The sequence below is a fragment of the Colossoma macropomum genome, unplaced genomic scaffold (assembly GCF_904425465.1).
Source record: "Colossoma macropomum unplaced genomic scaffold, Colossoma_macropomum, whole genome shotgun sequence".
Classification (NCBI taxonomy): domain Eukaryota; kingdom Metazoa; phylum Chordata; class Actinopteri; order Characiformes; family Serrasalmidae; genus Colossoma; species Colossoma macropomum.
In genome coordinates, this window is record NW_023495661.1 from 1 (window position 1) to 13,299 (window position 13,299).

General features: G+C 40.6%; 1 protein-coding gene across 1 annotated transcript; it reads right to left on the bottom strand.

The window, feature by feature from the left end:
• Positions 1-8,456: 8,456 nt before the first annotated feature.
• LOC118802718 (tripartite motif-containing protein 16-like) lies at positions 8,457-13,297 on the bottom strand. Its single transcript, XM_036563172.1, has 6 exons — positions 13,238-13,297; positions 11,521-11,616; positions 11,078-11,311; positions 10,735-10,894; positions 9,678-9,737; positions 8,457-9,164 (listed from the first exon to the last, which is right to left on the bottom strand). Exons 1-6 carry the CDS (start codon positions 13,295-13,297, stop codon positions 8,608-8,610), a joined length of 1,167 nt encoding a protein of 388 aa, XP_036419065.1. The 3' UTR covers positions 8,457-8,607.
• Positions 13,298-13,299: the final 2 nt, after the last annotated feature.

A 13,299-nucleotide genomic window follows, 5' to 3' on the forward strand; every position in this document is an offset into this window, starting at 1 on the left:
GATGAGAGTAAAGCTGGAATTCACTCCTCTTCACACCTCTGTTATTCTTAGACAGTCTGAGTCTATTATGTGCTGTGTTGGGGTTCAGAGTCAGCTGACAGAAATCTAGAAAAAAAGAAAAGAAAAGAAAATGAGGGTAATGCCATGTCTATAAGAAACTAAACACATTCAGAAGGGCTGAATGTAAACTTTTTCAGCATGTAGCGCAGGTGCTAGAAAAGTGTTGTCATAGCCCAAATTAAAATATTGTAGCGAGATAAAAACATAATACTTCTAAAAATTATCCCAAAAGGTGGAACAGTTTCTCATTTTAAGAAATAGAAATTCATGTGCATTTTTTTAAATATGCAGATAATTTTCTCCAAAATAATTCAGACTTCCCACAAGGAGGTGCTATTAGCACCCAAGTAGCATAATTGCCATCATCAAAAGACAGAGTAAACCCAAACCAGCAGGAAATCACAAACTTGTGCACCCCTGTCTTAATTTTAACAACTCCGGTCCTGTAATTCACCTACTTGAACATGCCTGATCACACTCATCTGTTAATTGCCAAGTTTAGTGGGTGTATTTGAGAAGGGAAATGACCAACTGTGCTGGACACCAAGCTGTGCACTCCTGCCTTAAGGTAAGTTATTTAATGTGACTATTTGAGTCGGTTAACTCTAAAAATGGATAAGCTTCAGATAGCAAAAGTAGTAAGCACAGAAGGAGGTGCTTCAGCTTTTGAATCCATAGCAGACAAACAAACCCCACAATGTAGACATCAAATACAAAATAAGTGTACTGGTACTTATTTATTTGCAGAACATAACAAATGCTAAACAGTTGGAAAAGTGTTCAGGACCAGGGAGGAGACAGAACAAAACCAACAGAAATACATGGCACAAGAAAACAAAGACACATGGCTACAACACAGGGAAAGAAACAGACACACTCAGATGGACAATGGGGAAACTTTGACAGAACCCCCCTCCTAATGCACAACTCCCAAGCCAAGAATAAAAAAAGGTCATCTACGGTGGGAGTCAGGTAGAAGGAGGGACCAGGACAACATGAAAGAACATAAACAGGAAACTAGACAGGGGACAGGACACCAGACCGGGACCACTTACTAAACTGTGCAAGGGACTGCACAAGCCGGCACCAAAACACAATAGGTTACCAGCACAGGAGCTGCACCGGGAACCAACTCAGGGGAAGCAGCAGCTCTGGAAGCCGGCTTTGGAACACGATGGGAGCAGGAACATGACACACAGGGGTAAGTAGATCAGGAGACACAGAGGCCACGGGCAGATCTAGAGATACGGAGGCTACGGGCAGGTCAGGGAGCTCAGCGGTGACGTCCTCGGGTGCAGGCTGGGCTGCACCGACATCATCGGGTGTTGGCTGAGCTGAGATCAAAGTAGCCTTTTTCTCCTTACCAGTGAACAACAACTGACGCTGACGAAGCAAATGGTAACCCTCCTGAAGTCTGACCTCATTCTCTTTAATAAATTATTGGCAACTCACAGCTTCCATGTTTGGTCTTGCGTTCTGTAACACTGGAGGCAGGATGCAAGTGCAAGTTGCTTTTATTCAAATCTAATTTAACAGTCCAGAAAGTGAGTGAGAGGTTTGTACATAATGTACAATGACACATTATGTACAATAATATGTGCATAGTCCATAATGAAACAAACCCTAACAACAAAATTAAAGAAAACAAGCAACAGGGTAACATCCACAAAGCAGCACAAGAAGACTGAACAAACACAGGATTATAAATACACTGAGGGGAAACAAGAAACACCTGGAACTAATGAGAGGGCAGAGCTTCAGGCAGGTAGGGCAGATAACATGGGGGCAGGACCAAGGAGGAGACAGAGAACAAAACCAGCAAAAGCACATGGCACAAGAAAACAAAAGACACATGTTCTGTGTGTCTTCAGTTCTCATTTTGACTTTAACAGTTCTCTTAAATTTCCACAGCTTAATGACATTTTGAAAGTGGAAATTACAAGCAGGAAGTATTTGGATAAACCCACGTCTGTTGAGTGTAAGCCAACCCTCAGATGTGTTAAGGGTCTCAGGATTTATTATACTGTGGAGTTGTCTACATCTCACTTGAATTAAGACCCAGTGAGTTAAATAAACTCTGAGACCTTACAAAAAACCCACTAATGGATCAACTGAAGGGGTGCCAAAACGTTTGCACACGCAACATTTTATTGTTCTGTTTTTTCCAATATATTAAATTCAGCAAATAAATGGTAACTGTGCATTAGAATTTGTAGAAATGGGTCTTATTTAGGTTTATTCTATGCAGAACTTCCTTTTAGTAAAAAATTCAACAGAATGTGCATTTGGACCTGGGGTGGACAACAATTTGCATACAACCGTACACTACATACACACACATAAAGGCCTTTTGCTCAAGTGTGAATGTGATTTTTTAAATTCGCTAAATAAAGCACATGCAGCATTGCTGTTGCATTGTACAGCACTGATGCATAACACATTGTAATACATTCATAAGACTTTATTAACATGACTACAAACATGTATAAAAATGCGTTACACATTTTAGCCATGTTTATCATACATTATGAGTTGTTACTTTAAGTAGAATAAGTAGTGCTACAAGTAATATTCAACATGTTATACTGTCAGTACCGAAGAAAGCCAGTCCCACCTGGAATAGTGACTGGGCCTGTTAGATTATGACGAATAAAAGTGAATAATTATACTGAATAATTAATTAAATTATACTTAGCTGGAATTGAATGATAGCTTATAATTACATTTAATGTACTGTAAACATTACAGTACTTTTTACAAGCTTTAAGTGACAAAATGTATATATATTATGACTATAGATTATTAGTGAAAGACAAATTATATTATAACAGTAATATAAGAACTTGTTTGTCAGCTCTAAGTATAGTATGACATATTTTAGATTAGTTTCCCCACTTTTGTCTGCTTCTGTATGTGTGTTGTACTTACACTGTAGAAAATCTGCTCTGGTTTTCGGCTCTGGGGGTAAAATCATCTGAACTGCTGCAGCTGAGATACAGAAACACAATTAAGGAAAGTCAGTAAAACTTTCGTGTATTTTATGTTCATGATATAAACTGAATTTTTTCTATTGATAGTAATGATGAGTCACTATTCTGATCTATTTTTTTCTTTCTGTTTGCATATTTTTCTGATTCCTTCTTTCTGATTTGGAAGAAAGTGATTGTGATACCTCCTGAGGTACAGTTTTTAAAAATAAAGGAAGAGACACTTGGTGGAGGAGAAAGGCTGTTAGAACTGTCCAAGCTGGTGAGGTAAGCAGCTGCTTTAACCCCTTTTTGCAGGGCAGTTATACTGGTGAAAAATCCATCCATCCATCATCTAAACCGCTTATCCTTCTGGGTCACGGTGGGGTGCTGGAGCCTATCCCAGCTGTCATTGGGCGGAAGGCAGGATACACCCTGGACAGGTCGCCAGTCCATCGCAGGGCAGACAGACAGACATACACATTCACACCTAGGGGCAATTTAGCGTGTCCAATTGGCCTGACTGCATGTTTTTGGACTGTGGGAGGAAACCAGAGGAAACCCACGCAGACACAGGGAGAACAGGCAAACTCCACACAGAAATGACCCTGGTCACCCAGCCGGGAATCGAACCCAGGCCATTCTTGCTGTGAGGCGACAGCGCTATCCACTGCGCCACCGTGCCGCCCCTGGGAAAAATATTTAATTTTAAAATATTAAAAGTCAAGGCTGAACTGAGAGCCCTCAAAAACAGACATTGCATGCATAGCTACTGTGAAAAAGGGTAAAGGACTTGTGGCTGCATGAATGAAGAAATCATTTAAGAATGCTCCTCCTATACTTCCACTATAAGCTTTTAGTGGTACCACTTTAAAATAAAACCACCATTTTAAAGAGTTTATGTGTGGTTTAAAATGAGTTTATTAATGGTTATGAATTATATCATGAACTACTATACTACTATAAAAAATAATCAATACGCAGTTCTAACACAGAAATAAAATGGGAAACAGTGAACTGTTAAATCTGATGAATATGAATATGTGACAGGTTTAATGCTGACTGATGGAGGAGACAAAGCAAGATAAGTAGCTAGCAAGATCTGAGGTTTAATTGTACAGGTGATTGTGGGCTCACTATATGGCAAGCAACAGGTCGTTGCCCTTTTTGTTTTGTTATGTTATAACTGCTTATAAATTATTTTAAGGTGCCTATGACTAAATATAAACAAAACTATTAGTAAACATATTTTAAACAAAAGTTATTATCCACTTCTTTTGTAATTTTAAACAAATACTGTTAAAACATGTATGTCCATTGCAACAAAGAACAAATATAATTGTATTACAATGACATGCCAAAAGTCATGGGACAGGAACTAGTATCGTGTAGGACACCCTCTAGCCCGGCGAAGTGCAGCAACTAGATGTGCCATTGATTCCACAAGTTGACAGAAGACGTCTGGATAGCCACATACAGAACTGTGGTGTTTGTAGGTGGAGGATCTCTGGTGCAAATGGACCTCTTCACCACATCCCATAAGTGCTCGATTTGGGCAAATGTGCAGGCCACATCATTCATCGGAACGCTCCAGAATGCTCCTCAAACCAGTTCTGGACAACTTGGGCCTGATGGCAAGATGCATTGTCCTACTGGAATATCCCATCACTGTAGGGGTACATGAAGTCCATGAAGGGCTGCAAATGGTCACCAAGCAGTGAAACAGTCAATGACTTGTTCAGGTGGACCAGTGGACCCAACCCACCCCCACCATTATGGAACCACCACCAGCCTGCACAGTGCCTTGTTGACAACTGTCTGCGCCACACACGAACCCTACCATCAGCCCAAAACAATTGGTTCTGTGACTCATCTGACCATGCCACATGTTAACAGTCCTCTAAGGTCCAGTTCGCAACCTTACGAGCCCAGGTGAGGCGCTGTGTCCGGTGTCATGGTAACAGAGGCACTCTAGTGTGTCTTCTGCTCCCATGTCCCATGGTTGCACTGACCTGGAGGATATGCATGTGGGGCCTCCTGCATTGAATGTGGATGTGATTTCTGCCAGAGTCACCAATTCTAGCCAGATGCCGCCGGTCATGATCATTAAGCACTCGTGGGCAGCCACTGCGCTGTCCACTGTCGGGGGTAATGCCTTCTATGATGTAGTCCCAGTACATATGTGACACTGTGGATCGAATGTTAAATGCCCACACAACTTTAGAAAACAAATTTCCCATCCGTCTGGCACCCACTACCATGACTCATTCAAACTCCGACAATTCACAACGCCTTGCCATGAGCACGCTAGCCACTGTTTAGCCTCACAACTTATACAGGTGTGGGCATTCCCAAGCCGCCCACTGAGGTAACGCCGCTTCATAATCAGTTTATATACTGCTATCCCGTGACTTTTGGCATGTCAGTGTATAAAAAAACATCTGAAACATTTACACTATCAAGTCCCAAATTAAGTGCATGTATAAAAGTATAAGTGCATGTGGTGTTTTCAGTAGAAAGCAGCAATAAGAGTAACAAATACATAATAGATTATTTCTTTGTAACATCTGGCTCACTGTAACCCTCTCTAAACAAGAAAAGATTTCTGGCCTTTCCCAGCAGAAGCTCCTCTTACCATGTAGAGAGATTTTACTGAATTCCTCCTTGCAGAATTCCTCTCTCTTTCAGATAAGAGAGAGATTTCTTTACTCCATCAAATGAGAGATGTTGATGGACAGTGATGCTGGAGGAGTCCTCACATCCAGAAGTGACTCTCAGAGACTGGAAACTCTATAGACAGAAAACTGAATGGAGAATGATGAAGGAGGACAAGGGCATTAAATGTTACACCATATTACACCCAAAATAACCTTTAGAATTCAGAAATAGGTATTGTTCTCATAATAAACTCTTGGAAAAAGCCAATATAGAACCTTTCTGAGGAGCAGGTTCTTCTGCAGAGGAGTGACTGTTACCTGGAGGAAATGGATGGGATCCTCTGTGAGTGAAAGCTGCTCCAGCTCAGTGTTTCTCCTCTTTAGATCATCAATCTCCTGCTGCAGGTTCTCCAGGAGTTCTTCAGCTTGTCTCAGCTGGTTCTTCTCCTGAGTTTTGATCAGCTCTGTTACCTTTTTCTCAATGGAGCGGATCAGCTCAGTAAAGATCCTCTCACTGTCCTCCACTGCTGCCTGTGCAGAGCGCTGTTAGGACACAGACACACAAGATGGAGCTCCATTTAAACACCAGCTCTCATTCACTCTCTCACTGGGACTCTAGATGACTGACTGTCCACATTGTGGATTTATAGGATCAATCTGTGCTCACTACTCACCTCAAGAGTCCCCACAGCCTGTTTCAGCTTCTGCAGCTTCTTCTCTTTCTCCTGGAGTATCTGCTGGGATTTCCTCTGAAACTCCTTTAGCTCATTCTGAGAAATAAATTATGTTCAGTTTTTTGATTAATTTTGACTAAGATAGGATTATATTAACAGAAGCTAATGAGTTAAATCTATGCATGAGCACCACAATTCAAACAAAGCTGTAGAAATGTTGGCAGATGGGGGATGGACAAAACTAGTATAAGGCCCAATTCCATTTCTTATTTTTACCCCTACCCCTTGTTTTCCAGTGTCATCTTGCCCCTCTACAAAATGGGACCCTCAAATAAAAAAGAACATTAACAGGCTACCAGCGCTGCTCTGTAGGCGACCCTGTCGGTCTGCAGTGACAGCAGTGGAGGGTAAAGTTCAACCTCACTGCTAGTCTTTAGTTAAATTTAGGGAATTACATGCATTGCTTTGGTGATATGAAGCTGAAGGGCAAAGTGGTAGGGGCAAGCGGTGAAATGAGACTGGGCCTAAGTTATTTTGAACAGTTCGACTCGATGAGTATTACTAAAGTGAAAGCACAATGTTATACCACTTCCTTATCCAAAACACTTCCACTTTTCATCAGCTGTTCTAAAAGCATTTCCATGAATTCAACAATTGAAACACAAGTATCATTGATTGTTATCACTTTTATCACTTGTCCTAGTGAAACTGGATTACCAGAACTTGATTGTGAAAGATTTGTATTTCTCACCTGTTTTTCAACACTTCCTGCTGCAATTGCAACTGTATCGTGGCCTTTGTGTTCATCCGTTATACACAAGTAACAGATGCAGATGGTTTAAATATTCTTCATCTTCCAGATGATGTATGTTCATATTTTTAATAAATTTGCACAGTGTTAAAAAAAAGCCACGGTATGAAGTTTTACGTTACGTTTATGTCACAACTTCTTCTGTGAGTTTATTGGCTGATTACAAAGCAGAAAACTGATTACTGTCTGACTCGTGTAGCCCCAGAGTTTCCCCATTATCTGATTACTCAAGTGCATGTAAACACACTCAGTGCTATAGTGTTAGTCTTTCATGTATTGTTTTTACACAACAACAAGCTTTGATAACATTGTTTCTCAGCCACATTCTTCCTTGAGTTTTTTCTATCTTTTCAATATGCATAATCCTATAGTACACACTTAAAAATTCGTCAAGGGTTCCTCAAGGGTTACTTACTAAAGGTAGTAGTTCTATATAAAACCACGAACACTCAAAGAACCCTTTAAAGGGTTCTTTGCATTGTGGAAAGGTTCTTCAGGTTGACTGATGGTTCCCTGTAGATGGTTCTGTATAGCACCAAAAAGGGACATTGCAACAATAGAGCCCTTTTGGTGCTAAATAGAACTTTTTTCAAAAAGTTGCTATGATTCATTGTTCTATATAGAACCATTTTATTTGCTAGAGAACCATTGAAGAACCATCTTTTTTAAGAGTGTAAGCTCATTTGCTTGTGGTTTGACCCGTACTTTGCCGATGACTGCTGGATTTGTTTGTAAGCAACACACTCTTTTGTCTCCTGTAAATACATCAAGCATTAGTAAGAACAAACATTGCGTCATATAATGCATCTCAGAACTCTTTAGAAGTGTTTATCAGAAGGTGTGCAGGTTTATCATCTGATTCAGCTTCACTTAGATCAACAGTGTATGTACAGTCTTATCAGGCATGTTTACTATATTTTTCAGGATTTAAACAACAACATTTAGATCATCACAGAACAATGAAAGATGACAGGACCCCTTTCTGGATTCAAGACTGAGGAGGAATGTAACGGGTTCGTAAGGGCAAGTAAAAGGGTGATGTATTATTCATGATAGAAAAAAAAAACCTTTCCCAATATATGATTTATAGCACCTGAAAAATCCACAGATTCTGTATGTTTTACTGAACAGGTTAACACGGGACAACGTAATGATCTGAAACAATATTTACAATCATTTAAATGAAAATTCCTGAATATTGAGATTGATGTGTAAGGCAGATCATACAGCTAATAGGGATGATTTTAACAGTAATACAGACTAAAAGTATGATATAAATGTTCATTAAAAGTCTTTATTCAATATAAAATGCCATTACAGTGAGTAATCAGACGTCTTTTTTTACAGATTTGTAATATTTTACTACCTGCACAAATAATATACTACCAAACCCAGAGATTTCATTTTCATTAGACAACATAAACCTTCATTGTTTATTTTTATTTCATGAATGAGTCACACAGTTTAACTGATGATCCCGGACCGAGCCCAAACCCAGCGTAGAGCGGCTGAGTGAATGTGGTGTGGACTGTGTGTAGGAGGGTCATTGTGTCAGAGACGCTGTAGAAGGACAGAGTTCCTGCACTGTGATCCACATACACTCCTATTCTGGAGGATGATGGAGCTGAGAGCTCAGTCTTAATGTTGTTGTGCCAGAAAGTGAGAGTTTTAGAACAGTCCAGCCTCCAGGACTGATTGTTGTGTCCAAACCTGCATTCAATAACCCGTCCTCTCCTGCTGATCCCTTTATATGACACTGATATGGACACCCATCTCAATTCCCAGTGCAGCCCCCAATCCCCGCTACTCCACTCAACCTCCCAGTAACAGCGTCCACTCACACTCTCCTTACACAACACCTGAGTCCAGTAGTCAAATCTCTCTGGATGGTCAGAGTAACGCTGCTTTCCTCCTCTGTCTGTCACCACTCTGTTCTGCTCAGACAGGCTGAGTTGATGATTTACAGTGTTGGGATCCAGAGTCAGTCGACAGAAATCTAAAATAGTGAAGAAAGAAAAATATTTTAGGTTTTTATTCAAAAATGTACTTTAAGAATCATAAACTGTGAGTGCATGTGTTTGTGAGTGTGTGTTTATCTGTGTGTGTGTGTGTGTTTGTAGTGCTTGTATCTGTGAGTGTGTTTGTAGTGTGTCTCTGTGTGTGTTTGTAGTGTGTGTACTTTCTGAATGTGTATCTGTGTGTGTGTTGTGTGTGTGTTTGTAGTGTGAGTGTGTGTGTGTGTGTGTGTGAGTCTGTGTGTGAGTGTGTGTGTGTGTGTGTTTGTATGTGTCTGTGTGTGTGTGAGATTGTGTGTGTGTGTGTGTGTGTGTGAGTGTGTTTGTGTGTGTGTGTGTGTGTGTGTGTGTGAGTGTGTGTGTGTGTGTGTGTGTGTGTGTATCTGTGTAGGTGAGTGTGTGTGTGTGTGTGAGTGCGTGTATCTGTGTGTGTGAGTATGTGAGTATGTGTGTGTGAGTCTGTGTGTGTGTGTGTGGGGGTGTGTTGTTCATACACTGTAGAAAATCTTCTCTGGTTTTTGGCTCTGAGGATAAGATGGTCTGAACTGCTGCAGCTGTGGAGACACACAAACACACTGATTGAACAGAATGAATGAAGGAAACTCAAACACTCGCTCAGAAAGACAGAAGCAGCTAAAAGACACACAGCACAGTCTCCATGTTTAAATCAGATCAGTTTGGGTTTCACACAGGATTCAGTTATTCTTTACCTTTTATTGAGTTCCTGTGTTACTCTGACTGTCTCTCTCTCACTGTTCAGTTCAGAGTGATTTATTAGCATTTACATTACATAATATCACTGTAATTGCAAAAAGATAAACATTAAGGCAATAGAATAACACTAATAATAACACTAATAAAATTATAATAGTATTATTCAAAATAACATGTACATGACTTATACAACAACCACAAACCCAACATATACGCCCGAACTAAGACCAACTGTGTGAACATGCATATACACAATATACACAATATACACATGCAGTGCACTGAAAAGTGTAAAATTTAATTTGTCATTTTCTTTTAACATGTTAAAATGTGATTTTCATTGTTTTTTTAGTGAATAGCATTTATGTTACATTTTAGCACCTTAACTGCAAAAAGATCAACATTTAGCCAATAAAATAAAAGTAATAATATTCGGAATAACATTAAGTTGTACAATAACCACAAACACAACATATAAGTCTGAACAAAGACCAACTCCAACATTCATATACACAATATACACAATACACACACAGTGAACTGAAAAATTGTTTTGTTTGTATTATTTTAATGAAAAACATTTCTGAGTGAGGAAGTGTTCACTCTAAAGGAGAGAGCACAGTTCAGTGACGCACTGAGTGGGGTGTTCAATAAATGTCGTACTGCTTCACTACAATGGCTGAATAAGCTAAGAGAGAGGAGGATGTTGGGAGTTTTGGTAAATAATCTGTACAGAATCAGTATAATTACTGAACTTGCTGATAAAGTGAGTCAATTTTGTGAATTTGTGTTTAATTTACTGTTGGGAACAGTGTTTAATTTTCTAGCTCCTCTTACCATGTAGAGAGATTTTACTGAACTCCTCCTTGCAGAATTCCTCTAGTCTCTCTTTTAGATCAGAGAGAGATTTCCTCACTCCATCAAATGAGGGATGTTGATGGACAGTGATGCTGGAGGAGTCCTCACACCCAGAAGAGACACTCAGAGACTGGAAACTCTACAGAGACAATACAGAATTGAGAAAAACGAAGGAGGACAAGAGCATTAAATGTTCTCAAACCATGTTACACCAAAAATAACCTTAAGATTTTAGAAATATTTATTGTTCTCTTAATGAATGAAAGAACCATTTTAGAGCCTCTCTGAGGAGCAGGTTCCTCTGTAGGTGAGTGACTGTTACCTGGAGGAATTGGATGTGATCCTCTGTGACTGAAAGCTGCTCCAGCTCAGTGTTTCTCCTCTTTAGATCATCAATCTCCTGCTGCAGGTTCTCCAGGAGTTCTTCAGTTTGTCTCAGCTGGTTCTTCTCCTGAGTTCTAATCAGCTCTGTTACCTCAGAGCGCTTTTTCTCAATGGAGCGGATCAGCTCAGTAAAGATCCTCTCACTGTCCTCCACTGCTGCCTGTGCAGAGCGCTGTTAGGACACAGACACACAAGATGGAGCTCCATTTAAACACCAGCTATCATTCACTCTCTCACTGGGCCTCTAGATGACTGACTGTCCACATTGTGGCTTTGTAGGATCCCAAAGTGTCCAACACTGGACTCCTCACTGTCTGACTGGAGGAGAGTCTGAGTGAGCTGTGAAATAGCTGCTCCAGCAGATCTCTGCCCACTACTCACCTTAAGAGTGACCACAGCCTGTTTCAGCTCCTGCAGCTTCTTCTCTTTCTGCTGGAGTCTCTGCCGGGATTTCCTCTGAACCTCCTTCAGCTGATTCTGAGAAGAAATCACTTTTTTGTGAGTTTAAAAGTTCTACATACAGCATTTTTAACTTTCTTTCCGTGCCTGAGGCACTTGAATGTAACTGCTGGACCATTTAAGGTGGAACGGGGAATTTTGAACAAGAAGCTGGCAAAAAAGAAGCAGACCAGCTTCATCGAGAGAGTTGAAAGGCATGAAAAGGGATGAGGAGGTTGCCCAGTTTCTGCTTAACAGGTGGGCGATATTAACTTATTTTTTGCTGTTTCACAGAACTAATAGGTCAGTATTATTTTGCCTCTTTTGCTAATGTTTGTGATAGCAACTGGCTAGCTTTGTAGCAGCAATTGTAGCTACACCCACAATCTATCTAACGTTAGTTATGTTACTTGCTGTGTTGCAGTTTGCTCTAACGTTCTGTCATGGCATTTGTCCGTAGAACATTTGCCAAGGTTTTTATGGACAAGAAGATCTTAAAAAAACAAGTTTGCTAGCCCAGTGTCATTCGCCTTGGCAATGCATGTCCATGAATTTGGGGGGGTTGGAGCTTCTGAAGGAGCACCAAGGAGAGAGGGTGTACTTGTTTTGCTGTTGAGCTTAAATATCAAGTCATTCTCCAGAATCGTATATTGCACCTTTAAACTTAACATTAACTTTAAATTTAAAATTTAACATTACTGACAGTTAAAGAGTTAAAGTTCACTCGTGTGGGCACTACAGAGTGATATGGGCACTACAGAGTCATGTGGGCACTACAGAGTGATATGGGCACTACAGAGTCATGTGGGCACTACAGAGTGATATGGGCACTACAGAGTCATGTAGGCACTACAGAGTCATGTGGGCACTACAGAGTGATATGGGCACTACAGAGTCATGTAGGCACTACAGAGTGATATGGGCACTACAGAGTGATGTAGGCACTACAGAGTCATGTAGGCACTACAGAGTGATATGGGCACTACAGAGTCATGTAGGCACTACAGAGTCATGTAGGCACTACAGAGTGATATGGGCACCACAGAGTCATGTAGGCACTACAGAGTGATATGGGCACCACAGAGTCATGTAGGCACTACAGAGTCATGTGGGCACTACAGAGTGATATGGGCACTACAGAGTGATATGGGCACTACAGAGTCATGTAGGCACTACAGAGTGATATGGGCACTACAGAGTGATGTAGGCACTACAGAGTCATGTAGGCACTACAGAGTGATATGGGCACTACAGAGTCATGTAGGCACCACAGAGTCATGTAGGCACTACAGAGTGATATGGGCACCACAGAGTCATGTAGGCACTACAGAGTGATATGGGCACCACAGAGTCATGTAGGCACTACAGAGTCATGTAGGCACTACAGAGTGATATGGGCACTACAGAGTCATGTAGGCACTACAGAGTGATATGGGCACTACAGAGTCATGTGGGCACTACAGAGCTGTAAAACTGCAGGAAGAAGGAAGGTATTTTCTAACAATTGATTAATTTTTCTTTTCTATTACTTAAGCTAAGTAACAACACATTGCATATTCAATAATTTGATGAACCGACACAACAGTTTAAATATAATATCTGATTAATGCAACTGATGAAGTTTAATAATATAATCAGGTTAAAGATGTTCATGTCTCACCTGTTTCTCAGTTCTCTCAGCTGCAGCTGCAACTGTATCGTGGCCTTTGTGGTCATGCATCG

What these genes read in the sequence shown, in the direction of transcription:
- LOC118802718 (XM_036563172.1), bottom strand. Translation starts at nt 13,297, where the DNA reads ATGCATGACCACAAAGGCCACGATACAGTTGCAGCTGCAGCTGAGAGA. An exon ending in CTGAGAGAACTGAGAAACAG is followed by an intron (nt 11,617 to 13,237) that starts GTGAGACATGAA and finishes ATTTCTTCTCAG; the next exon opens with AATCAGCTGAAGGAGGTTCA. An exon ending in AGGCTGTGGTCACTCTTAAG is followed by an intron (nt 11,312 to 11,520) that starts GTGAGTAGTGGG and finishes GTGTCCTAACAG; the next exon opens with CGCTCTGCACAGGCAGCAGT.